Consider the following 25,157-nt stretch of genomic DNA (forward strand, 5'->3'; position numbering starts at 1 on the left):
AGAGCATAGTGTTCACTTGTTTAAAACAATGACTTCTGTTCAGCTCAACTTAAAAGTGATATAGAGCTGAAGAACGGATTAGCATGTGAAATGATCAATGACACCTTTCTATAATAAAAATTCAAGTTTGGGTTTTTTCCCATTTAGGAAAAAACAATGAAGCACAAAAATTTTTTTTAAAGAAAATTATGAACAGCTGGATTGATAAAGCAATTTCCCCCTACATTTTTAATAGAAAAAAATTGGAAACACCCAGTGAAGTTGATTAGCAATAACAGAAGTACTTCAAAATGCATAAAACCACAAAGTTTGAGAACTACTGACTTAGGGAAAAAAAGATGATGAAATATTTTATTACTATTAGCTATAATTTGACCACACACTTCCTTTAGGATCCCAGGGCAACAAATATGCAGTTAAAATCTTGAAGGGATACAAAATAGTATCAGCAAAACAATTTAAAATACATAATTCACAGCACAGACAAGGAATAAATTGTCATCAGCCATTTTCACTCTTCCCCAAAGTTCCAGATAAACAAGTAGGCCTTTAGCTGTCAGTGGAATGGTATTTGTGCAGGGAAACAAACTTAGGTGAAGGTCCATAGGGTGCCACAGTGGAGAAAACCCTATTCCCATGTTTTCACTTTTACAAAATCTGTTGGTTGGAGATTTCAAGTAGGACTAAGACATCTGTAAATATTTTGATGAAATTTATGCCTACACATTTATTAGTCCCACTTGAAATCTCCCACAAGCTAACTTGATAAGTGTCTGTTGCTCCTTGGAGAAGTACATTAAAGTCAATCTGAACTAGCTAGGTGCTTCTGATTGAAGAGTCAGTCATATTTAGTGCATCATCTGGATAGAAATTTTGGGGTAAATCCAAATTTGAATATGGTTTATTTAGATCAGGGCAGCAAAATAACTAATCAGAAAGAAACAGTTTGTGCTTGGTGTGGGAAGTTGAGATAAATGCAGGGTAACTCACTTTCTGAGTCCTTTTTCAAATTTCCTACAAAATATATTCTCTTTTGTCCATGTCTCTAGAGTTAGAAGAGACAAATACTCTCTCATCCTCAAAAGAACCTCCTAACTTCCTGGGACAGATACTGGTTTTTCTGTTTATGGATTCAGTTTCAAGTCTGAACCAGTTCATTGGTTTGGGCTCCTACTTTTGGCCCAGGCCAAGAGCCAGTTTATACTTAGCAGCGTAACATGGACATGTTTTTCCTGAGCTGTTTCTACGTAAGCTGCAGACAGGGGATAACATGTTTAAATCCTTCCCTGTTTAAAAAAATGCACAAAACAAATTAGCACGTTTGGGAGAAGAGTTCAGCCTATTTTTCTCCCAGCACACTTATTTTTCTATGGATAACTCATTCCCCACATACACAGTAGTACAATACTGGAAATGCTTCCCTCAGGTCTGGGAAATGTGTCACAGTTGTGGCAAAATACGCACCACACAGTGAGACATAACCCATATAAAAGCCTTATTTTACATAGCACAGACTACTGCATCATTACATAATTTCCTGCTATACAGCAGATAAAAAAAAAATTGCAAGTGTGGATGCAGCTTTAGTAAGCCAGTCTTTGGTTGTCTGCTTTCTAAAAAAAGGTATCTTAAAGAAGGATCAATATACTCTGAACCATGATTTCTTGGAAACAACCCCCAATTCAAGCTTTGGTCTAACCTCAGTGAATTCAATTGTTTCATTAGCAGCAAGTGTCCATACATTTATTATGACACTTGCTGAACTTTTCAGAAGTGTGAAGAATAAAGCTGAAGTCCAGCAAACACAAGGCTGTTGGGATGATCTTCACAAACTTCTCAAACTTCTCTTACCATTCACAAGTTATCAGAAAAGAACTCTGCCAAGTTCAAACATTACCTGCAAAAGAAATATAATTTTATTATATTTTTCCCCAAGTGTTTTCATTGGTAATGAAAGTCAACAGCTCCAAACTGTTCCTTACAGTGGTATTTAAAACCACCCTTTAAAAAACAACACCCTAATGCTAACTAATACAAATAGGGCCCCTTACTCCAGCATAAGCAATCTGTTCAGCAGCTAAAGGTGATATCAAGGCAAAGGGATGGTTAACATTTTCATAAGAGTGACGGAAGATTCTAATGTTGATCACTCACCCGTATAAGCTTGGTGGCCAGAAAAATAAAGAATCAGCACTATTCATGCAAGCAAAGGCCTCTGAAAGTCAGAGGTAGGCAGGTGGGGAAGGGAGAGGATGACAGGATAACAGCCCTCTTTCAGACACTGACTTAAAAAGGTAGTCACTGAACAGTTCCTTTCATCAGCAGGTACTGCTTGAGTTGCTATTCCAAGTCTTTTGCTTTGCTCTCGCACTTGCACCTCAGTGTGTAGAGACTGACTGGGGCTCTGATTTTGCACATAGCAGTTCCTTAACTGGAGGGAACAGTTCCCAGCCATTGCTTAACAGGTGTAACTGCTGTTGATTGCCCCCAGAAACCAAATACATTTGTAGTTTGCAAAAAAGAAAGTACACAAATTCCAGTAACACAGGAAGTAATTACAGATCGATATGCATTCTCAGCTTAGGAATGCTTCATGTCACATAGAAAACAGTGTAGACAATGTAATGTGTGGCTTCCAGGGCATGTAAACTCAGAAAGCCATGAATACACTTGGCACTTGAACCACATGAAGGTTACATACCACCCCATAGGTAAAAATTATGCTGGTGCAGTGTGGTGGCCAAGTTGCTTGTTCAAATCTCATTTAATCAAAGTCCCTATTCTCTCAGTTTCAGTTCGGCATTTATAATTTAGGGATAATACTGGCCTACTTTATAGTTCTGTTGCCAGAATCATTGAAATAATGTATTTGAAGCATTTTGAACACTAGAGAGTGCTATATCTACGTATATTCCTAGAGCATATTTACAAACTTCTCCCCAACTTTCCTGCATCATGTGTAATTAAATTGAAATTGTATTGAGACATGATTCAGTGAACTTGCTAACATTTTAGGATGTGATATACTGATTGTCTCCTGCCCACCTAGCAGTTCGAAAGCATGTCAAAGTGCAAGTAGATAAATAGGGACCACTCCAGCGGGAAGGTAAACGGCGTTTCCGTGCACTGCTCTGGTTTGCCAGAAGCAGCTTTGTCATGCTGGCCACATGACCTGGAAGCTGTCTGCGGACAAACGGCGGCTTCCTCGGCCTATAGAGCGAGATGAGCGCTGCAACCCCAGAGTCGGACACGACTGGACCTGATGGTCAGGGGTCCCTTTACCTATACTGATTGTACTCACAAGGAAAGAGCTCAAGACATGTTTGTTTCAGCAAAGCTGTTAAGTTCATACTAACACTGCACAGCAGCGCATTGTTGCAGACTTACCTCTATGGTGATGAGTATCACTATCATCCACTCCAAACGCAAAGCATGCTTTTCACTCAAATGATTTCTCATCAAATCTGTCAGCTCTGTGCAGTGCTGGAGCTTTTCATTCACCACCTGCAATAGAGGAAATGATTCTTCAGAAATCCTTGGGTAAACAACTTGTTCAAGGTATTATCACCTAAACAGCTTATCCACTAAAAGGCTTAATGAACATACTGAAGTTTGATGAACTATATCAGAGCTGATGTTTCTATCAATGAATGCAGCAGAGCACCCAACACCATAAAGTTAGTATTAGGAATTTTGACATCTCATTGTTAGCAGATTTACTGAACAGTGGTTTACAAATATAGACCACAATGACTACATCAGCCGGAACTTTGTTCATTAATAGTTCCTAAAATTGAACAGTTTCTAAAGTTTTGGGTTTAAGTAATGGAAGATTAAGAGGGACGCGGGTGGCGCTGTGGGTAAACCACAAAGCCTAGGGCATGCCGATCAGAAGGTCAGCAGTTCGTTTCCCTGCGATGGGGTGAGCTCCTGTTGCTCGGTCCCAGCTCCTGCCAACCTAGCAGTTCGAAAGCATGTCAAGTGCAAGTAGATAAATAGGTACCGCTCCGGCGGGAAGGCAAACGGCGTTTCTGTGCGCTGCTCTGGTTCGCCAGAAGCAGATAGTCATGCTGGCCACATGACCCAGGAGCCAGCTCCCTCAGCCAATAAAGCGAGATGAGTGCTGCAACCCCAGAGTCGTCCGCGACTGGACCTAATGGTCAGGGGTCCCTTTACCTTTACCTTTAATGGAAGATGAAGGCAAAATCCAACTCAATCCAGTGCAAAGCACCAATCTGTAAAGGATTCCCATAGACTTAACAACTATAATTTCTCCCCTACATGCATGTGTGCATAAGAATGGCATAACTGCAAACCATGAAGAATGAATTGGAAATGACTGGATTCCTCTCATATCTCCATCAAACCCTCCTGTCTGTTCAATCAAGTGACAATCAAGCTCGACTGCCCTAACTGTGCAACATATTTTCAAAATAATGCCCCTTTCAAGTGCATTTTAGCAAAAAGTGCAATTTTGGACTCTTATCACCTGGAGGGCAAAAATCAGCACTTCCTCAAAACCTTGTTTACATAATACAGAGTGAAACTCTCATTAGGCTCCTAGTTCTTACCAATGGAGACCTCTTTTCAAACCAAGTACCAGCCACTTAGGAATCAGAGAAACTCACTAACGCAAGACTTGTACAGGCCTGCCAGACTTTTCACAGGCAGCTATGAAGCCACACCTATCAGCAGGGACAGCAGTTAATAGATTGTCAAAAGATTAATTGTGATAAGCAGATTAATGTCCTTTAGGAGAGAAAACCTGGCTTCATGGGAAGAACTGATCATGCTGAGGAAGACATAATAAAAATGGATGATGAGCTTGCTATATGAGAAAACTATACTGCAATTAACAAAATTAAATACAATACCAGCAAGCCAGCTCTGAGTAGGAATGGAACAAACAGGACATATTAGAAGAAGAGTTTGGATTTGATATCCCACTTTATCACTACCCGAAGGAGTCTCAAAGCAGCTAACATTCTCCTTAACCCTTCCTCCCCCACAACAAACACTCTGTGATGTGAGTGAGGCTGAGAGACTTCAGAGAAGTCCGAATAGCCCAAGGTCACCCAGCACCTGGATGTGGAGGAGCGGGGACGCGAACGCAGTTCACCAGATTACAAGTCCACCGCTCTTAACCACTACACCACACTGGAGAAAGAGAGAGAATAAGAGAATAGGATTGATTTTTGTTGTTGTTGTTTAAAATTAATGGCATGAAGCCCCCAAACCATGTAACGTTCTGCATGTACACTGCTCCATGGAAACCCTTTGCTCCCTGAAAAGCTGCTCCCAAAATTTGGTGGGCCCTCTGGAATGGCCTGTATAGAGGGTAGTATACACCCTGTGAATTGGGAAGAATCAACAACCCCCCAGCCAAAACTAGGCAGAAGTATCTTCTAACTACACTTGGGTGACTTTGAGTCAATGCCCGTATTCTTGCTCATCAACACTGAAATACTTGTACACATCAAGTGCCTTTATTTATGCCCTGCCTTTCCTCCAAGAAGCCCAAGGTGGCATACACGACAAAGATGACCAAGAAAACAGAAGAAGAAAATGGAGAAGCATGAAAAGTTTAATACTTCTTTGATGAGAACCAATCTATGAACAATTGACAAAAACTGAAGTTTTCGCTGAGGCAGGAAAGCTGGAATTGTGTGCCTACCTTAACTCTGCGATTAATGCTGAGAAACTGGCAAGTTTTATCATATAACTGTTCAAGATGCTCTCTATCCCAATAGAAATCTGGTGTCATCAGCAGGTCCGAACTCAGATTTATGCGGTGCCTGAGGAAAGGTAGGTAAATACATATATTCAGAGCAATTATGGGTGGTTGTTCCCTCCTAAATTGAGTTAATAATTCTACCTAGGTGGTTCAGATGTAATGCCAAACCATGGTTTGACACAAAATGAATAAGCACTGGAAAACTCTCAGGCCTGCACAATTCATTTTTCTATCACATGCTACAGCTGCTTCCCTGGCTTGAAGAAAAATAAAAATTTTACAGTACCAACAAAATGGCAACCTATGGTGTGGCTCACACCAGGAAAATAAGATTTTATCACAGTGAAAAGGGTATTTCAGGCTCATTTTTGTGCCAAACCATGAAGGCTATATTGGTCACTCAAAACAAAGTGATGATTTCCATATTCCTTCATGGGCTTCTTTGAGAGGAAGGGTGGACTATAAATTTAAAAAGTAAATATTAATTACTTTAAGAAGGTACAAATTTAATTAAGAAATTCACCTTATGAATCCTGTCAGTGGAAGTCCTGCAGAAGGGGTTCTGCAACAGGGCTCCCCCCATGTGCCCCCATTGGCACAGGAGAAGCCATTATTATTTTTTGAATGAACGAGTATGTTTGTTACTGAACTGCTTTTTTTCCTTGACTACACTATCCTACCTTGGGACGTGGGTGGTGCTGTGGGTTAAACCACAGAGCCTAGGGCTTGTTGATCAGAAGGTTGGTGGTTCGAATCCCCGCAATGGGGTGAGCTCCTGTTGCTCGGTCCCTGCTCCTGCCAACTTAGCAGTTTGAAAGCACGTCAAAGTGCAAGTAGATAAATAGGTACCGCTCCGGCGGGAAGGTAAACGGGGTTTCTGTGCGCTGCTCTGGTTCGCCAGAAGCGGCTTAGTCATGCTGGCCACATAACCCGGAAGCTGTACGCCGGCTCCCTCGGCCAATAAAGCGAGATGAGCGCCGCAACCCCAGAGTCGTCCGCGACTGGACCTAATGGTCGGGTCCCTTTACCCTTTTTACACTATTTTACCAATAAGATCTGGAAACAATCCTGCTCTCTGGTTAAGACCTGTTCCTGCAGCAGGACTTCTCATGATTAGTACTTCCCAGTGGTACTTCTAAATCCTTATGATTAAAGGATTTAGGACTTATCTCCCATCTCTAAACAAAAAGAGATTCCCTGCTCTCAGCAAGCTGATCTAAGCTTTATTTACAGTTACCCGTCACAAATCATATAGGTCTGTAACAGACATTCCTAGAAACAGGATTTGGGGAAAATACAGAACTTGTCAAGGTTATAAAAGATATACTTGCTTATGCTCTTATCACATAAATGCAGCTGCAGCGTACACTGTAGCTCTTAAAAACTTTTATAATAAATCCATGTTATTCAATAGGATTTCCATTCAGCTGAAGATTCTAAGTTTCATGTTTAATAAACACCAATTAACAGGGTACGTATTTCCAAGTGTTCAGACAATATGGTGCTAATTGGGGAGTGTAGAAAGAGACATAACTGCATTGTGCTCTTCCACTGTATTTAGCATTTTTGTTTCTAATCCTTGGTGTCCTAAATTGATCCACCCCTTGCAATTGGTAGGCTTGACCTTGGGTGTGAGCTTAGGGTATCTTTAAAAAAATGATGCTAGATTTCAATAGGCAATTTCGCTTCTCAAAAGGGAACCAATAACTGTGTTGGTAGCAAAGGCAGGGTGTAGAAAATGAAGGTGGCTGGAAGTGAAGGATCAAAATATATTGTAAACTGCTTCAGGATGCATTATGGAAAGCAATTTATAAATGAAATAAATAACAATGAAGTGTCCTGGGAATTGTTAAGTTTCCTTGTTTTAATGAAGATACCTCAACGCAAATAATTCCCCAATTTTCTGCATCACATCAGCATGAGAGAGCTTCACCTTCCTTCTTGACTTTAGTATCTGTTAAAAAGATAGTAGTGAGACATTAAGAACAAATATATGTTGCAAATAGCTCAATTTAATAATAGTACGTAAGACCAATGAAGTAGTGAATACCTCAGGTATTGACTGGATAGATTCTACAAAATTATCCAATGATGCTTCCCAAATTGCCAGTTTCACTACATTAGGGAAAAGTACAAGAGATTTATTATTCATGTTCACTACCCTTTAATGTTTTCACAAAACCAAATCCCTACTTTCAATTACTTTTTTTCCGTCTATAGGACACCCCCAAGTATAATGACCCCCCCCCATTTTTGGGGACTCAATTTTAGGAAAATGAGGGGAGATGGCCCAAAGTTGTTGGCCCCCTCCCCCCATGCAGCTGCGGGCAGAAAACACTGCCCTAGATCATTTCCTGTGTGTGCAGTGGCATCGGCGGAAGTTGCGCTCCTGCCAGCCATCCGGTTGGCGGGAGTGCAACCTCCCCTGATGCTACCGCATGTGGAAAACGACCCAGGTAGCGCCCGCTGCATGCAGCAGCATTGGGGGAAGTTGCACTCCCGCCAACGAGCTGGCTGGCAACGCACAGCTTCTCTCCCCCCACCCCCACGCAGCTGCGGGCAGGAAACACCCCCCAGATCACTCACTACAGCATCGGTGGAAGCCGCGCTCCCGCCAACCGGCTGGTGGCACACCGCTCCCCCCCGCCCGCCACTATCTTTGTACTGGACAACCCCAATTTTTGGACATGATTTTTGAGTCAAAAAACCTCGTCCAATACATGGAAAAATATGGCATATGATGTATTCACAAGGAAGCTAAAAAATGCATGCTTGAGGGCCAAAACAGATGTCAGGTGGGAGACTTGCAATCAGACTTCCCAGTTGTTGGGAGTTAAAAACAAAATTTAAAACAGTAATGGAGTAGGGGTGTCCAGGTTTGGTTCTAGAAGTGACAGCAGGTAACAGGTGCTAAACTCCCAGTTTAAATCCTCCCCACCACAAATTATTAGCCTTCGGCTACTTCCTGCAAAGCTGAATTGCTTTTTGTGGCACTGAACTCCAGAAGTAACTCAAGAAATTGCTTATCATTTGAATCTGATATCAAGAAGGAATTGTCCAAAATAGACAAAGCAACACACATTTTAAGGATACTATCAGTGTACCTCTGCAATGATCTCTGAAGTTCACTTCTCAAGTTCTTTGCATCATGCTGAAGTAATACTACTTTACATAACTTATCTCTAGTGCACGTTCCCAAGCTTCCCTCACAAAAACATTTTAAGTAACACTTTGGGGGGGGGGGATTTTCGCAGCACATGCTACACATCCCAAATTCTGATGCAAAATGCTGCTTAGAAAGCCTGATGCAATATATCACTTACCAGAAAGGCAAAGAGCATTTGAAAAAGCAAACTTCTCTAGAGTAACTTCATCAGGATCTAGTTCTGAATTTATCAGGATTTCTCCTCTATGAAGCTTTGACTGCGCTCTGTAAAGAGCAAGATGAATACTTTAATTGACCACAAGCACCAAAACAGAATAAGCCTAGTAGAAATCCATGACACACAGGAACTAGCTATACTATAAGTTAAAAATAATAATAAATCAGAGCACCTAAAAACATGCTTAGTTCCCGTCACAGATAATTGAAGAAAACTTCAGACTTGTTGAGCTTCTTTTTCAAACAAGAAAAACAATTCACCTGAACAGAAAGTTTCAAAAGCTGCTTAGCAAGTTACCGGTATTTGGGGAATTTTTTTTTAAGGGCCGAGTATACAGGTATATGCTGGCCTGACTGAGGTGATAGAACTCTCAGTGGCCCATTGCAATTCCTTTCTGAGGATAAGGTCAGTTGCATCCTTCATTACTTTCTCTTAACAGTTAGTGCAGGTGATTCTTAAGGTTCATTTATCTTGGAATGAGTGTCAGTTGGTGCAGATTGAAGATACTGGTTTGATGTGTGGAATCGCTTGCTGATCCATGCCCCTTGTGGCTTATGAAGTCTAGCAGAGAGGGGACAGCTAGTAGGGCCAATGAAGTTGTTAATACCTCATTACGAGAGGCAGTGGTCCCCAGTTCCCTAAAGGTTTTTATTATTATTTAAGTAATAATATTATTTGTGCTCCCTGTCTCAAAGATGGCAATGGCAATACTTTCTTACTTTGCAAAGGAATTGCAAATGCAGCTTTCTTACAAAGATTATGGGAGGTCTAAACAAGCTGGCAGAGCAGTGTAAATATTTAGCAATGATTTCAGGAAACAAATATATGCAAGAAGCTAAATTGCACAGAAACTAGCACTTGATGACATACAAACACTTACTCTCCTAATCTGTAGTTCATCTCTTCATTTTCCCAGTGAACAAGTGCAACTTCGTATGGCTGAATTTCATGCCTTTCCAGCATTTGCATGATGCTCTTCATCTAGAAAAGACCCTGCATATTGAAATTGCTGACAAATGCTAGGAAGTCATCATATAAACCTGCAGGCTAATAGTCATGGTGCCTTCAGCCAGTATTGAAATACCATGGAGAGGGAGGGTGGAACTGCACATCACAAGGAAAGCAACTCCAGCTTTTCCTCACAATGCAAATACAGGGGCAGAGAGAAGAGTAGAAGAGTACTTACAAGGGAGAATTGACCTAGGAGAGGAGATGCTTCACACTTCCCATCTCTCAATCCCTTCCCATCTCTCAGTCCCTCCCCCAGAAATTGTCTCAGACAGTTTTTGTTTTTTCTTAATCTGGGCTCTGAAACTGGAAGCAAGCCCATTAGAAGAATAAACGTTAAAAAGAGGAGGGTGTGCGAAGGAAGGCTAAAATGGTAGGTGTGAGAGAGGTTAAGCATCCCTGCCTCCTACTTTCCCCCTACAAGCAACCTCTGACACCACACTTCTGTTACTTTGCTAGGCGCAGATGTGGGAATCTGTGTGCGCAAAGGCAAAATGTAACTCCTCTCAGTCTGGCTCTACTTTGCACATGGCCACGACCCATAGTATCTTCTGTCACATCTCATTGATTTCCTACAATTTTCTACACTGACAACATTGTCTTTATTCTCAAATAACAACTTGCAGAAATACATCATTGTGAATAACTTACCGGTAGTTTAAAAATAATAATAAAAGCATCAAAAGACATGGGACAAAAACTCCCACTGCCCTTCATATACATTTTTAAAAAAAACAAACTGAAAAATTAGACTGTAAAATGTAAAAAGATACATTAGTAGCATTTGCTAAATCTACACTTAAAATCCAGCCAAACCATTTTATTTTGTGGAACTGCAAAGACCAATGGAGTTTACCTCATAAAATATGGCTTCCACTTACTGTTTTTTCTTCAACATTCCAGAACACAACAGATCCTTCCCTGTATGAACAGAATTCCAATGTGGTGTTAGCAGCACAGATTATGTTTCATGCTTACATGTGTATTTCTTGGCAAGAAGAAATACTCTATTCTAGATAAGGATGGAGAAGAATTTAGTTTGGTCCACTTTAAGTGAACTGACATAATTCACACCCAATCAAAACAAAATTCTACTTTAAGAGTTTATACTTCTCCAAATTTAGTGGCAATACTTGGCTCAGAAACATACAGATGCATACACTGAGGGGAAAATACATATTTAAATAATATTTTGTGATTAAAAATTAAGTACATACCATATTTTTCGCTCCATAAGATGCACTTTTTCCCTCCTAAAAAGGGGAAATGTTGGTGCGCCTTATGGAGCGAAGGCTCCCCGTCAAGCAAGCAGGGGGCAGCAGTGGAGATGTTGCTGGATCCTCCCTGCACCTCCGTTCGCAGAAACATGCTTGTTTTTGCGAATGGAGGCTGCGGGGAGGATCCAGCAGCATCTACTCCGCTCCCCGCTGTCTCCCCCGCCCCTGCCAACACCGGTGAAAGGGGGGGGAGAAAGGGGAAGGCCGATAGCGATGCTGTTGGGCTTCCACTTTCTCTGCCGCCGCTGCTGCCTCCTCTGCTTCCCCTCCAGCGCCCACCTCCCAGCCTTTTAGAGGAGGGAAACCAGAAAAATATTTTTTTCTGGTTTTCTGCCTCTAAAAACTAAGTGCGTCTTGCAGTCTGGTGCGTGTTATGGACCGAAAAATATGGTAAATACAATTTTTACTGGACTTTTAAAAAACCCAGAAACAGGATGGAATCAATTTATGACTGTACGGATGTGAAACTGACGCTGACTGAAAATAGAAGAAGTGTGCATGCACACGAAAGCTCATACCAAGAACAAACTTAGTTGGTCTCTAAGGTGCTACTGGAAGGAATTTTTTATTTTATTTTGTTTTGACTATGGCAGACCAACACGGCTACCTACCTGTAACTGAAAATAGACTGTTAATCCTACAGTCCTCAACTCATCCAAAATTTTAAATCTTAGTTATCTGGCTTCAAGTGATCAATTAACCAATTACTATGGTGATAGTGTGTTTATGAGGTTTCGGAAAATATTTAATAGCTTTAAAAAAACTTTTAAATGGTCACAATTATTTATTCTCAAAAAAATAAATAAATACAAAGATCACAGAGGCTAGCCATCATATAGTACAATTCTATAAACATCTGAAAAGGCATGAAATTACATTTGTCAGTCCCTGCCCCTGTACTCATTGAGAATTACTCTGTGGAGTTTGTGTATAGCTGACAGCCTTAGGGAAGATTGCAGCCTTTAAGTGCCGCCACCCCAGCCCCCTTCATTACAGCAAAGAGGGAGGGGGAAAGATCTGCAGTTGCTTGGGGGTTAAGGCCTTTTGAAGCCCAAGTCCCAGAGTTGCTATCAAGCTAAGCAATAAAACCTATCATTTTAATTTGTGTTACAATAAATTAGTTCACATGCACTTTATTGTTGGGCATTACCTACCTGAAGAAAAAAACTATTCCAGGATCATATTCTTTCGCTGAGTTTTCTGTACCAATCACCAAAACGTTTGCTGCATCTTGTTTACAAGAAAGCAGATTTGGAATCATATTCTGAGACACAAAAACAGCTTTTAAAACCCTGTAAAACATTTACCCTACAACCCCACTGAGAACTGTGGTGATTACATCTAAGTAAAACTACAGGGTTGCATTGCATGTGCCCATTTAATATAGTCCTATTTCAGAAGCTTTGAAATGTTAAAGGTCCCACTTGCTGATGTGGGGAGAGAGAGAGATTTGGCCTGCTTGAGTCCATAACAGTTCCTAGTATACTGAAAACAGAATTAGGGGTTTGAAGTACTCATACAGCTCCACACCTAAGCCTCAAGCCCTTTAGCACTATATAACACATCAGAGGAAGTTTGCAGTACAGCGCTTCCAAAAGCATTACAGAATTCATGCTCTAGGCTGGCTGGAGGTGTGACTAGGAGTACTTCTATTGCATGCAGAATACACATGGCAATTTTTCCTTTTCACTTACACATGTGTACAAGTGCTATTTTCAGATTAAAGATCTACAGGCATTGATGAAAAGAAATGCTGTCAATATCTGCAAATAAAAGTATGTTCAACAGTGGTATTGTTTTGCCCTCTGATCTAGAGTGACAATTTATGGTCAATTTAAGAACCAATAAGCCGTTATACAAGGCCCTTCCTCTGTTTACTCATGTAATAAATACATGGCATATCACCGTATTACTTTATAATGCTTGTCTACCAAATTGCTCTTATGAATTTAAACAGCTCAGTAAAAATATCAGAAAATATACAAGAAAGTGGAGGGGATTACCACACAAAAAACAGGTCATGGGAAAATATTATGCCAATGTGCTTCTAAGTATTTAAAGTGTTTATTTCATTTCATAGCTTTATAAAGATTAAACAGGTACGTTTTTTGGTGCAGTAGCAGCTAAGCCACATTACAGCATGCAATGGAGCATGTTTCAAGATGCATTTCTGTTCAGAAAGTTTTGAAAGAGAATTTTACAAGGTGCTAATCATCATTCCACAGATAAGTTGATATAAACACTGCAGTTTTATTACTAAGAGGAACTATGTTCCATGCATTCAACAGAAGAGGGGCAAACTGTTCAGAGGTCTACCTCTAGGTAATGTTGTTATTTCAACATAGCCATATGACGTCAGATCATGGCATAGGGTACCAAGATTATATTCTTCTGCTGTTGCAAAGGCTGTGCACTGCATCAGATCCTGTGCCAAAGGAACAAAGTTTAGTTTAAGAAAACAATCAAGTGATATATTTAGAGGACATTTATTTGGCTTATTCACCAGCACCGTGATGAGTACACTCGACTGTTCTATGACCCCTGGTATCAAAATGCATATGTCACACAAATACTAGGAGAGCTATTCTAGCATTTTGCTAATAGGTAAAATCACTGTGCTTCACAAATCCTAGAATTAAGATTCAAACTACAAGCCTTTAATGAATACCATGGTATAAGATTCCATGTGTAAGATATTGCAATAGGCTTATTCATTCATTTTGCCTGTTTAACAAGACCCAGAGCAGGCCCTCTGGAAGCATCCTGGAGTTTGCAGGGGTGTAGAGATGCAAAAGACTCAAATGCAATATGGCTATGATCCTATACAAACTTAGTTGGGTGCAAGCCCAACAGATTTTGTAGGATTCAATTCCAAATAAATAAAACCAGGCTGCAAGTGAAGTACTTGAGTAAATTACTGCCCAAACGTTTTATCCCCTTCCTTCTCTCCCCTTAAAAAGGCATTATAAAGATTACTCTCATTTTCTGTAACTGGAATAAAGTATTTTTTAAATTAACTTCAACACTTCATAAAATCTAAAAAATGTGTGACTGACAAGTATTTTGTTATCTGGTGTGTGACAAGATTAACACTTGCCCTTGCAAAAAATTCCAACATTAACATCCAGCAGGTGGTGCTCTGCATCAAAGAAAGACAATTTTGTAACTCCAAATGTTTTTATGTATTATAGTCTGAGTCAGTGCAATCTCTGGCACAAGATTTTACCATGTGGCAGATTTCACTGAAGTAACCTACCCTTTCACCATGTCTGACACTTTGCCCTGTATTTTTGAGATGGAAAGAAACCACAGCAACAGAAAAAGGTGTCTGCAAAACATTTATTTGTGTGTAATTACAACCCCCCAAATGTTTTGGATGTTTAAAACATCAGTGTTTTCAGAAACCAACCTGCATTTCAATGACATGGAAACTTAAGAGCATCTTCCACACAGCATAACATCTGAAGAAGTGTGCATGCACACGAAAGCTCATACCAGGAACAAACTCAGTTGGTCTCTAAGGTGCTACTAGAAAGAATTTTCGATTTTGTTTTGACTATGGCAGACCAACACGGCTACCCACCTGTAACAGCATAACATGTACACACACACCTCCCAACGGTTGTCGCAATGTAACTTGACTAGGAGCATCACGAGTTACACAGAAATTTCACCCTATATAACAATTATGAAAACAAAATGATGCTCTTTGGGCGAGGGAGCAAAAAAAGAACCTACCTAAGGCCAGTGCTTTCCCCCCGGGGGTACACAAGGGTACGCATACCCCTAAACATTTTGTAAATCTTTGTACTTTTGTCCATTTACTGTATTTCCCCTGATTTGAACTATAAAATGGTGATTTTCTTGAGTCAAAATGAGAGTACCCCTAAACATTTTTTAAAGAAAAAAAGTACTTCCTAAGGGCAAAAAAAAAAAAGATGGCAAGCTCTGGGTGAAACATTTTTATAAAAAGGTGCTTGATTTGGAAAGAATGGTGGTTTTCTTTTATTTCTGGATGGGGTGCCTGTATTCTTCAGTTTCTGTATTGAGGATACTTGCAAGGGAGGTGGGGTAGGCAGTGTAGCTTCTAAATAGGAAAGTACAGGGACTCCAGCCTGGGAAGAAGCCTTCTGCCTGATGAAAGCCCTTCTCTTTATTTGAGGCAGGAGAGGTTTGGTGGAAAGATAAAAGGATTCTTGCCTGTGCTCAGAGTCACTTTTTGCACATTTCAGTTGACTTGTAAAAAATATTGTCAGGTATCAATTCCAGCTACAATTCTCATACCTATTTCACAATGTGGCTCACTGCAGATGTTTAAAAAAGGAATGGTTTAGACCAGGGGTCAGCAAAGTTTATCTTGCCTGGGCAGGATCGGTCCTGCGGAGATCCCTCCGTGGGTCAAATCGCGTGTGTGCGATTTTCGGACTCTGCGTCTGCGCAGATACTATTTTCAGTATCGCGGAAGCAAGTCCCCACGCCATGCTGTGCCGGTTTAGCGCAGGGCGCGAGCGGGCAACTCAGTTTGGGGGCGGCTTGTGGGCCGGTCAAATGACCTCCATGGGCCGCTTCCGACCCATGGGCCTTAGGTTGCTGACCCCTGGTTTAGACTGAGACTAGAAAAGTAACCATAGCTTATTGTTAGTCTATATTGATACCATCTGCAAGCCAGCTAGGGTTTTCAGACCTGTGCTCTACAGTGCAGCAGTGGCTAAACTGCTTTGGCCCAAGGGCTGCATTGATGGTCAACCATCCCTCTAAGGGTATACGCCAGTGGCGTGCATAGCTGATATATTCACATTTGTATACGCACACTCTAAACATACCCCTCACCCCACACACACACACACATTCACAACGCACATACATACTCTCACTAGACATGATGGTCTCTTGTCTCTCTCTGGCATATATGCATTCAAACACTCTCACATACAAACACATGCACACACAGGTGCAGTCACATAACCAACATTTCCATGTCTGTCCACTCCAGGTGGCTGAAAACACTGCCTTTTACTTTGCAAAGTAAGCAGCTGTATTTCTCCATCCCACTTCAGCGCTGGAATGAAGGTAGGTAGAAATGCTGCCTTTTACTCTTAAACAGCAGGCAGGGGGGTATCTCTGATGTTAGAAGAGCTTTCTGCCTGCTCTTTATAGATAATTTCTAGAGAGCAGCCAGCCCACTTTACCCATAGATTTCAGAGGGGCTCTCTATAACTGCCAGTCAGCCAATCAGTATTTATAGCAAGCCTCTTTGGAGACATGCTCCAAGGAGCAATCAGCTGCTTGGTGCTTTAAGTACATCTTCAAAGGAGGTTGCCAAATCCACCAATCAGTTGATTGGCAGATACAGCAACCTCCTTTCAGATTTAATAGGTACCAATCACCTGATGTCATTATGAAACCAGGTGACTGACAGGTGGGTGCTCCTGCCCACCTGTCCAAGTTGGCCTGCAGGGACTGGGGGAATTAGGAATCCAGATCACCATCCAGATTCAGTTCCCTATCCCTGAAGCACTTGCTTGCTGAGTATATTTAAATGCCACATCTATTCAAATACTGGTTTTCTTTTCACAATTTAAGCAGGTTCATGTTTGTTCAATCTAGGGTTTTTATCATGCATTTTAAGTGAATATTATTTTCAATTCACAGAGGTTCTTAAACTATGCCTAACAAGCCCCCTCACACCCAAACTGATGCAACATATCTTCAACAGCACTCAACCACTAAGGCAGCAATGAAAATAGAAGTAACATGACAAGAGCCATAGGGACTTCAGTAAAAAGAAAACAAAACCTCATCTTTGTGCATGAATGCTCTTCCTTAGACTGCAGTCATCAACATAGCTGAAGTTGGGGAACTGGGTCAAGAAAGAGTTCATGCTTTCATGGGCTGGCCCACCCTGTACTGTTAGAAAGACAGGAGTTTTCTCATTCCTGCATAATACTTGTTATGAAACATTATTCTGGTCTTCATAACCCTTCAGTGTTATAAGTACTACACTTCAAAGTTTTAATACTTTACCTCAGTTTCAGACAGTAGTGGCAGATTAGATCTAGATGGCTGCTTGGTCCTCGATGCTTTTGGTAGCCTTTTAGCTGGCAAAATATGTTGATTTGGCATAATTTTACTAGTTGATAAAACTGAATAATGTCTGTTTGGTATATCTGTAAATTTTCTCATACACTTTGCATTGTGCTTGAAACTTGTGTTAAGAGCACAAAATTGTTCCCTGTGTGGAGGACAAACATGCATACTCAAATAATTCACAGTCTTTGCTGCAGTAGGAACATTAGCTTGTGGTCTCTGCCATTCCTTGGCTTGCACACAAAGCCTGCTTAAGCAAGAAGTTGTTGCCTCTGGAATGCACATACTGATGGATCTACACGCTAATAAAGAATTGCTTGACACCCCTTGAAGATGGTTGCTTGGTGCTGAAAGCCCATATTTATGCAAGTGTTGGCAGTGGCTTGTTTTGTGTGAAGATCTAGCCAGGAATCTCAGTAGTCTAGTTGCCATCTTTTCACTATGTCCTGAATGAGAGAGTTATAGTGCGTCAACTTTCTGAAAAGGAGCAATATTTATCATTTTATAAAAACAGTTCTGCACTACAGCAAGTCAATCACATCAATAATAGGGCTCGTTCTGCATTCATAGGCTCAGCTTCAAATGAAGCAAGCAAGGAAGACTGCAGCAATACATTTACTTTACCCACTACAGCAACATAATAGCCAAACACGGGGTCAGATCAGAATATTCTCATCAAAACATGTTTTCAAACATATTAAAGTTTGGTTAACAGCAAACAGGGAGATGCATCTTTCTCCCTTGTAGCATAACTTTAACCAGCCAAAGGCAAATAGTGCAGTCTATACTCAACAGAATCTATGAGTCAGCCAATGACTAAAACAGTGATAGTTCAGTTTCACCAACTATGGAGTAGGATAGCCTAATAAATTAGACACATCATACACTGAAACACATTGAATAGCATGGTACTCGACTGAGTAAGGTCAAAATGTATTTCTTAGACCCTAGGTTCTTAGATTGTGATGTGGCATAGGGCACCTGAAGGAAAAATATTTGGGGATGGCCCTACAGTAGCTGGGGTCCACCAGTGAAGGTTTGGCATTTCAGTCACCTCTGCCTTCAAGCAGATGGCACAACTTTGCTGTGGGGTGTGAGGAGGAGATGAAATTATAGGGACACTATATATGACACTTTCCACTTCTTCTCATCCCTGCAGGTGAGAATTGGCACTACAGCTGTGCTCAATGTACAGATGGAGGAGCTACTGCCATATTATCTAGCTTCAGGCCACATAAACACAGCTGCGTGAAAGAACTAGGCACTCCCCTGCGAAAAGATTGTCAGCGCTGAGCTGGGTGGAATGGAATTAATTGAGAAGCAGAACCCCAGTTCCAAGAGCTTGAGAAGTGCTGCCTTAATGGTCTATCTTGCATCTGACTGTGACTCACATGATCGTTCCCCCTACAAGTGCCGGATATCTCAACACGGGTCCAATCTTTCATTCACTGCAGAATTTTCTCCCTCAGGCCAGGCCATTCCTGCACCAATCATATTAGTATTATTTGGATCAGAAAAAGATGGACTCCGGCCCCCCCAGGAACTACAGGAAACATGACAAATGACCAGGAATCATGAGAGCTGTAGGGCCTCAGTATCTTCCCAGGCTCCAGCCTTGCCCTGAAACCCTCCCTTACAGCGACAGCGCCCCGATGACAGGTGACATTAAGGGTGAAACCCACACCGCTTCCCGCATTCATGCTAGACGTACGCTAAGGGGCCCCCAGACCGCCTCCATTCATCCCACTAAAAAGAACGGGAGGCTGCGGGGAACCATATTTAGAGCGCAAGAGGCGACCCGCCGCAGGTGAACCTCACAGTATCCAATTAGGACGTTTTAAGCGGGTGCAGGAGGAATGACCCCCCCCTCCCCTCGCACTCTGCCCCATGCGCGCGCCCCAAACACCATCCAATCAGAGGGAGACCCAGTTCCACGCGCAGGAGCCTTTTACCAACCTGGCGCCGAAGCACGAGGTGGGAGGAGGACCCGCTCTCTCCACGGAGGGCCGGCGGAGCCACAGGATCAGCCCCGCCCCCTCCGTCTGTGCGGTTGACGCGCGACGTCATATTCGCCGCCCAAGAGCGCCGATGAAGGTCGCCAACGCCTCCTACTGAGGAGGCGATTAGCCCAAGGCCTTACGTTTCGTTTTACTGTTTATGCCTCCGCCCGCCCTCCTTTACCGAAGGAGCCCCTCCTCCCAGCCGCCGACCAATGGGAACAGGCGTTGCTTGGGAAAGCGCGCAGCTGCGCCGGGTGGCGCCACAATGAGCAAAATGGCGGCGCCGACGGCAACGTTGCCGCCTCAGCTCGCGGGCAAGTTCAAGGGGTGCGTCCCGTCTCCGCCGCTTTATCGGGGGCTCTGAGAATGGGTGGGCCAGGGGTGAACCGTTGGCCACTCGCGGGGAGGCTGTAGCTGTAGAGTACCAGGGGACAAGGGTAGGGATCTGTGTCCGGGTCTCTTCCCCTCCCCGCTCGGAGAGCCGGGGCGGCTGAAAACGCGGCAGTCTAGTGAGCCTCTGTTTTCCCATTTCTGCTCTTCTTCCTCCGAGCTCCACTTCGCTTTGCACGGAAAGCCGGCTTCCAGATTCGGAGCTGCCCCCGCGAATTATTTGCGAGTGTGGCACTTGCGGTCTCAGAGGGGTGCCTGTTCCCCGCACTTTGAACCACTTCTGGTTGGGAAAGGGAGGTTTCGCAACAGAAGCCAGGAACACAGTGGCCTTTTTCGGCTATCAGTGGGTGGTTGGGTTCCGCTCCAACCCTCGTGCTTCGAGTATTCACGTCTTCCCTGCTCCTGCAAATCACTCGGTGGTTTGCTAAACCAAGTTATCCATTACGTCGCAACAAAGCATAAGCCATACGTGTCTCTGAGCCAGAATTAGAAGTGAGTTTCCAGTTCAGGCTTGAGGCAAAACCAGGAAGTTAAGTAAGAGGAACAGAGGGTATGTGAAGCTAAGCTTGAGATGTCCAAATCATGATTTGAGCAGTGTCTTTGACACAGGGCTATTTAATCAATGTTTGTATTCTCGCGTATTTACATTTACATAATTTTAACGATGCAGTTTTATTTGACACAGAACCTGTGGGCTGCATGCTGCTTGCCATTGGGGGGCGCGCTGGGTGGGGGCGGGTAGTGAGGCCAAAATTTGACACACAACACAACCCTCTGGCAGGGGCCTAGAGCCCTGTCATCTCCTTCCCAAAGCTGGGAAGTGCTAACTAGGCTTTGGGAATGAGGCATGAGAGCTCTAGGACTCTGTCAGAGCCCTCATGCCTCCTTCCCAAAGCCAAGCGCCTCCTTACCTGGCTTTGGGAAGGCAGTGCAAGGGCTTGGGGGGGGGGTGTCAAGACGATACTTGTGGTCCCTTCCAACTGTACAATTCTATGAAAACCAGTTTTAAAAATATGTTTTATCTACTGTGAAACCTAGCAATAGGACTTAAATTGCCATTGATTAACAAATCATACATTTTCTTACTATTCTAGACAATAATTCAGATGTACTGACATCAGAAACAAGGCATTGTCTTTCCCTCCCTCTCCTCGTTTTTTTTGAAGAGAACTAAGTTGTTTATTTAATAGTAAAGAAATAATAATAATAACAATAATAACAATAATAAATAATAATAATAAATAATAATAATAATAAATAATTAATAATAATATGGTGCCCATCAGACTGGGTAACTACTCTAGGCAGCTTCCAACAAATTAAATGAATGTTTGAAGACTGACATTTTGGTTTTAAGATAAAGATTATTAAAAGTGTTAGCCAGAATCTTAAATATCCTTTAGATATGAATTTGAATATTTAGCTTATTTTACTAAGTTCTTACTGGTCTGGGACATGGTTTAAGGAAGTTGCTGTGTACATATGAAGATGAAGTGTAACTGTAATAATCCATCCTTTATTTTCCATGGTAAACTGTGAGATTAAGACCACAAAATTTTTTTCCTGCAAGTCTGGACACTTGGAAGTAATATTTCTGCTTAATTTTCATATTTGGAATCAGTGTATTGCTTAGGACTGCATATCAGTTGGGCAAAATCTTAATGGCTTCAATGATAATGTTTCAGTGTGAAAAATACTGTGTTTGCATTGAGATGTGGTGTGTAGGGGTATGAGAGGTTTAGAAAAAGGCTGTGTTTAGACATGATAAACCATAGTTCATTGTGTATAAGTATAATAGGCCTGGGCTCCTTCCCTCTGCTCTATCTCCTCCAGAGCCACAAGGTGATGGGAAGCTTTCACTTCCAATTTCAATTTTTTACAGTTTAGGTATTACATTTGAACCATAAATTGTGGTTAATCTTAAATATGGCATGTTTCAAACAAAGTTTAACCAGTTACAAGTAGGTAGCCATGTTGGTCTGCCATAGTCAAAACAAAACAAACAAACAAAAAATTCCTTCCAGTAGCACCTTAGAGACCAACTAAGTTTGTTCTTGGTATGAGCTTTTGTGTGCATGCACACTTCTTCAGATGTCAAGTTCAAGCAAGAAGATGAGCAGTAGTTAATTGAAAATGGAAGTAAAATTTTCCAAGCTTGTCTTCTTATCTACAACAGGGAGGGAAGGAGTATGCAAGCCTGGGAGGAGGTGAGGCTCACTTTGTGAGCCAATATAATTATGGGTTATCATGATATCTGAACACAGCAGTCTTCTCCTTCTGTGTAGAAATTAACTTTAATAAAGTTGTCTGGTGGTGATTCTGATGGTGATGGAAGTAGCTATTTACAAGCCTAAAACAATATTGTTTTGTTCTTTATAGATCCTTTGCATATAATACAATTAAAGATAGGCTGCCTCTAATCCTGACTAAAGTTGTTGATACTCTGCATCGACACAGAAATGAATTCTTTGAAGAACATGGAGAAGTAAGAAATTGCTGCATTTTATTCTTTCTCTTTCAATGCTGTTCTCTTAAAAACCTTAAGCAAATCTAACTTTGTGTAATTATTTCTACATGCTTAAGGAAATATTTTTCTGCTTCCATAAGAACATACAAAGAGCCTTGCTAGCTCAAACTAAAGAGCCAGTATCCTCAGTGGCCCATGCATTTGTCTCAGTTCTCCATTCAAGCCTTTTCAGCTAGTGGCCATCATCACATCTTTTGGCAGTGAATTACATAAATTATTCCTTGTGTGACCAAGTACTTTTCTGTCCTGAATCTGCTGCCATCTGTTTAACTGGATGACCCCAATTTCTAGAATTCTCTGTCCACTTTTCCCATGCCATGCATAATTTTATAAACCTGTAACGTCTCAGTCACCCTAGGCCCTGAGGCCACAAGTTGCTTACCTATGGACTAAAGCATTTGGTTGTCATGTTTGACACTTGAGTTCTGGAGTTGCACTTTCGATTGGAATTTTATTCCAGATCCACAGTTTATTGAAAAACGTAACTTTATGAACAAAACACATTCAGATTGAAAACATTTGTTTATCACTTCATTTTCTCTTAATTTTAGAAAGGTATTGAATCAGAGAAGAAAGCTATAGCCTATCTCTCCAGGTTACGGAATGAGCTGCAGACAGACAAACCGCTGATTGCCTTGAATGATAACCTTCCTGACACCACTCTCTGGAACCAATGCTTAGAATATCATCAAAGTTTATCAGATGAACCACCAAGCTGGTTTCAGTCTCCTTGGCTATATACAGAGTGTTATATGTATCGTAGAATCCATGAGGCACTCACTCAGAAGTAAGCGTGTGTGATGTTTACTGTTGTATGGTTTCCGTCTGTGGGATGGGGAATTGGGGAATAAAGTTCAAGCTTAAGGTAAAACAGAAAAGAACTCAATCTTAAGTGCCAGCTGTTTTCCTTTTTTTATTACTTCTCCTGACTACTAGTCAGCAACAGAGTAATAGTTGCCTCTTGCATCTGGCACAAAGAGCCAGAGCAACATAGCAGCAGCTTGGGTAAATAAACACCACCCTATGAGGGACTCCAACAGCCATTTCTGGGCTTCGTTTATTTCCTCTGAAACCTGCTATGTGGTGCACAGATCAACAGCAGAGTGCCAGTCTGAAGACTGGGGAAGGTGAAGTGCACACGAAAGCTCATACCAAGAACAAACTTAGTTGGTCTCTAAGGTGCTACTGGAAGGAATTTTTATTTTTTATTTTTTATATTGTTCCTTCCTAGTGACTCTTGTCTGTTTCATGCATTTTAAATATTTTCTAATCCACCTCAAAACCTAATTTAGTAGGTATAGTATAACTACAAGTTGGAATTTTAGTTTCACTTCTTGCTACAAATTTTGAAGTCCTTGTAATTCTCTTCTTCCTTTGCTTTCTGATTAATGATAGACCTGTAAAGTGATTTGTTCACTTTAGCCAACAGTTTAATTGAATGAAATGAAAACTGTTGACTACTGTACTTGCTTTTTTGAACCCCACCCATAGAAAAACAGCAATCAAATGGGGAAAAAATCAATTGAAAAATACTGTAAAGTTAATAAGATGTGTTAAGAATAATTATATTAATTTACGTAACTTATAACCCACTTTCACAGCTTATACAGTGCCTCAGGATATAGTAGTTACCAAAATCTGGAGTACAGATTGCATGTGGAGTCCTATCAGATGACATTGAAATGATGAGGAAAAAATTGTTAACATTATTTTCTCCTGTTCCTGGAAGGATGAAGGAATACCTTGTTTCTTGGGAAGAAAAAAATGTAAAGTTTGTTTCAATTTTGAAACCATTCTGTGTTTCATAATTACAATGATTATTTGTTATATATTGTTGCTTAGAATTGTTTCTCTATGAAAGGTCATATAAGCTCATTAAAATGTTAAGAAATGTGTGCTTTGCTTATGAATTAATTATTTTAAATAACAAATAACATTTTATATTGAACAACTTCAGATATTTGATTTCTGTATTTCTGTCATTTTTATTAGAAAGGGGCCATGTGTGTTAATAAGGGAGGGAAGAAATATGAAATATTCCTGGTATATTTATAACTCAAGCTATTGTTTCCTTCTCATGTATTCGTGTACTACAACCAAACCACTGGTCAGAGTTGGGTGATAGGGAACAACTGCAGCTCAGTAATAGAGCATCTGCTTATCATGCAGAAGCTCCCAGTTTCAATCCCTGGCATTTCCATGTAGGGATGGGAATTTTCTGTATGAAAACCCTGAAGAGCTGCTGCCAGTCAGTGTAGACAGTAGTGAACTACATTGGACCAATACAAAAGGCAGCTTCTGATTTTATTTATTTGTTGCATGTATCTTATTTGATAAATATGAACTCCAGATTAAACATTCCTGCTTTCTGCTCTTAGCCAAGGAAAAAGAGCAGTGGTGGGAGGGATTGGTGTATTTATGATGAATGCTACAAGTATGATGAGTGGGAGCAGGGAGAACTGAGAACTTTTGTATTTGTTCCCAATCACCTTTCTAACATTTACATAGTAAAATTAAACCTGTTTGACTAAGGATGGAACTTTGTGTTGTTCTTTGTAGCTACACTATGGGAGCTAAGCCATGGGTTGGCTGAGTGTTACATGTTACATTGTGTGTCCTGATTCAGACATAACCCTAAGCCAAGTATGGCTTAACATAAATAAGCAAATGTGCTGGTGCAGTTAGGAAATCACAGGTAGTTCACTCCTCCCACTGCTGCTACACTACCAAGAGCTAGCACATGGTTTGACT

The 25,157-nt window shown here is 41.3% G+C and overlaps 2 protein-coding genes across 10 annotated transcripts in view; one reads left to right on the forward strand and one right to left on the reverse strand.

Moving 5' to 3' along the window:
- Positions 1–324: 324 nt before the first annotated feature.
- On the reverse strand, positions 325–19,594 carry RMND1 (required for meiotic nuclear division 1 homolog). Of its 2 annotated transcripts, XM_033144011.1 has the most exons (13): positions 19,446–19,566; positions 18,881–18,970; positions 17,427–17,935; positions 13,719–13,827; positions 12,557–12,632; positions 11,007–11,046; positions 9,998–10,098; positions 9,058–9,164; positions 7,785–7,849; positions 7,612–7,688; positions 5,675–5,795; positions 3,388–3,504; positions 325–1,897 (listed from the first exon to the last, which is right to left on the reverse strand). In XM_033144011.1, the coding sequence occupies exons 3-13, from the start codon at positions 17,919–17,921 to the stop codon at positions 1,865–1,867; spliced, it is 1,341 nt and encodes a 446-aa protein (XP_032999902.1). In that variant the 5' UTR covers positions 17,922–17,935; positions 18,881–18,970; positions 19,446–19,566; the 3' UTR covers positions 325–1,864. The 2 variants fall into 2 exon arrangements, with proteins under 2 accessions (XP_032999902.1, XP_032999901.1); XM_033144010.1 differs by lacking the exon at positions 18,881–18,970 and having other exon boundaries at positions 19,446–19,594.
- The window catches only part of LOC117043861 (damage-control phosphatase ARMT1-like), a 64,902-nt gene continuing 59,289 nt past the window's right edge, over positions 19,545–25,157 (forward strand). For 3 of the 8 annotated variants that reach the window (XM_033143997.1, XM_033144002.1, XM_033144003.1), the window contains exons 1-3: positions 19,676–19,816; positions 22,259–22,364; positions 22,958–23,193. In XM_033143997.1, the coding sequence (XP_032999888.1) occupies positions 19,755–19,816; positions 22,259–22,364; positions 22,958–23,193 (404 nt within the window). In that variant the 5' untranslated portion in view covers positions 19,676–19,754. Of the gene's footprint in view, positions 19,817–22,258; positions 22,365–22,957; positions 23,194–25,157 lie in introns of all 8 variants that reach the window. The other 5 variants (XM_033143999.1, XM_033144000.1, XM_033144004.1 and 2 more) reach the window with 4 other exon arrangements.

Source organism: Lacerta agilis, chromosome 3 (assembly GCF_009819535.1).
Source record: "Lacerta agilis isolate rLacAgi1 chromosome 3, rLacAgi1.pri, whole genome shotgun sequence".
Lineage (NCBI taxonomy): Eukaryota > Metazoa > Chordata > Lepidosauria > Squamata > Lacertidae > Lacerta > Lacerta agilis.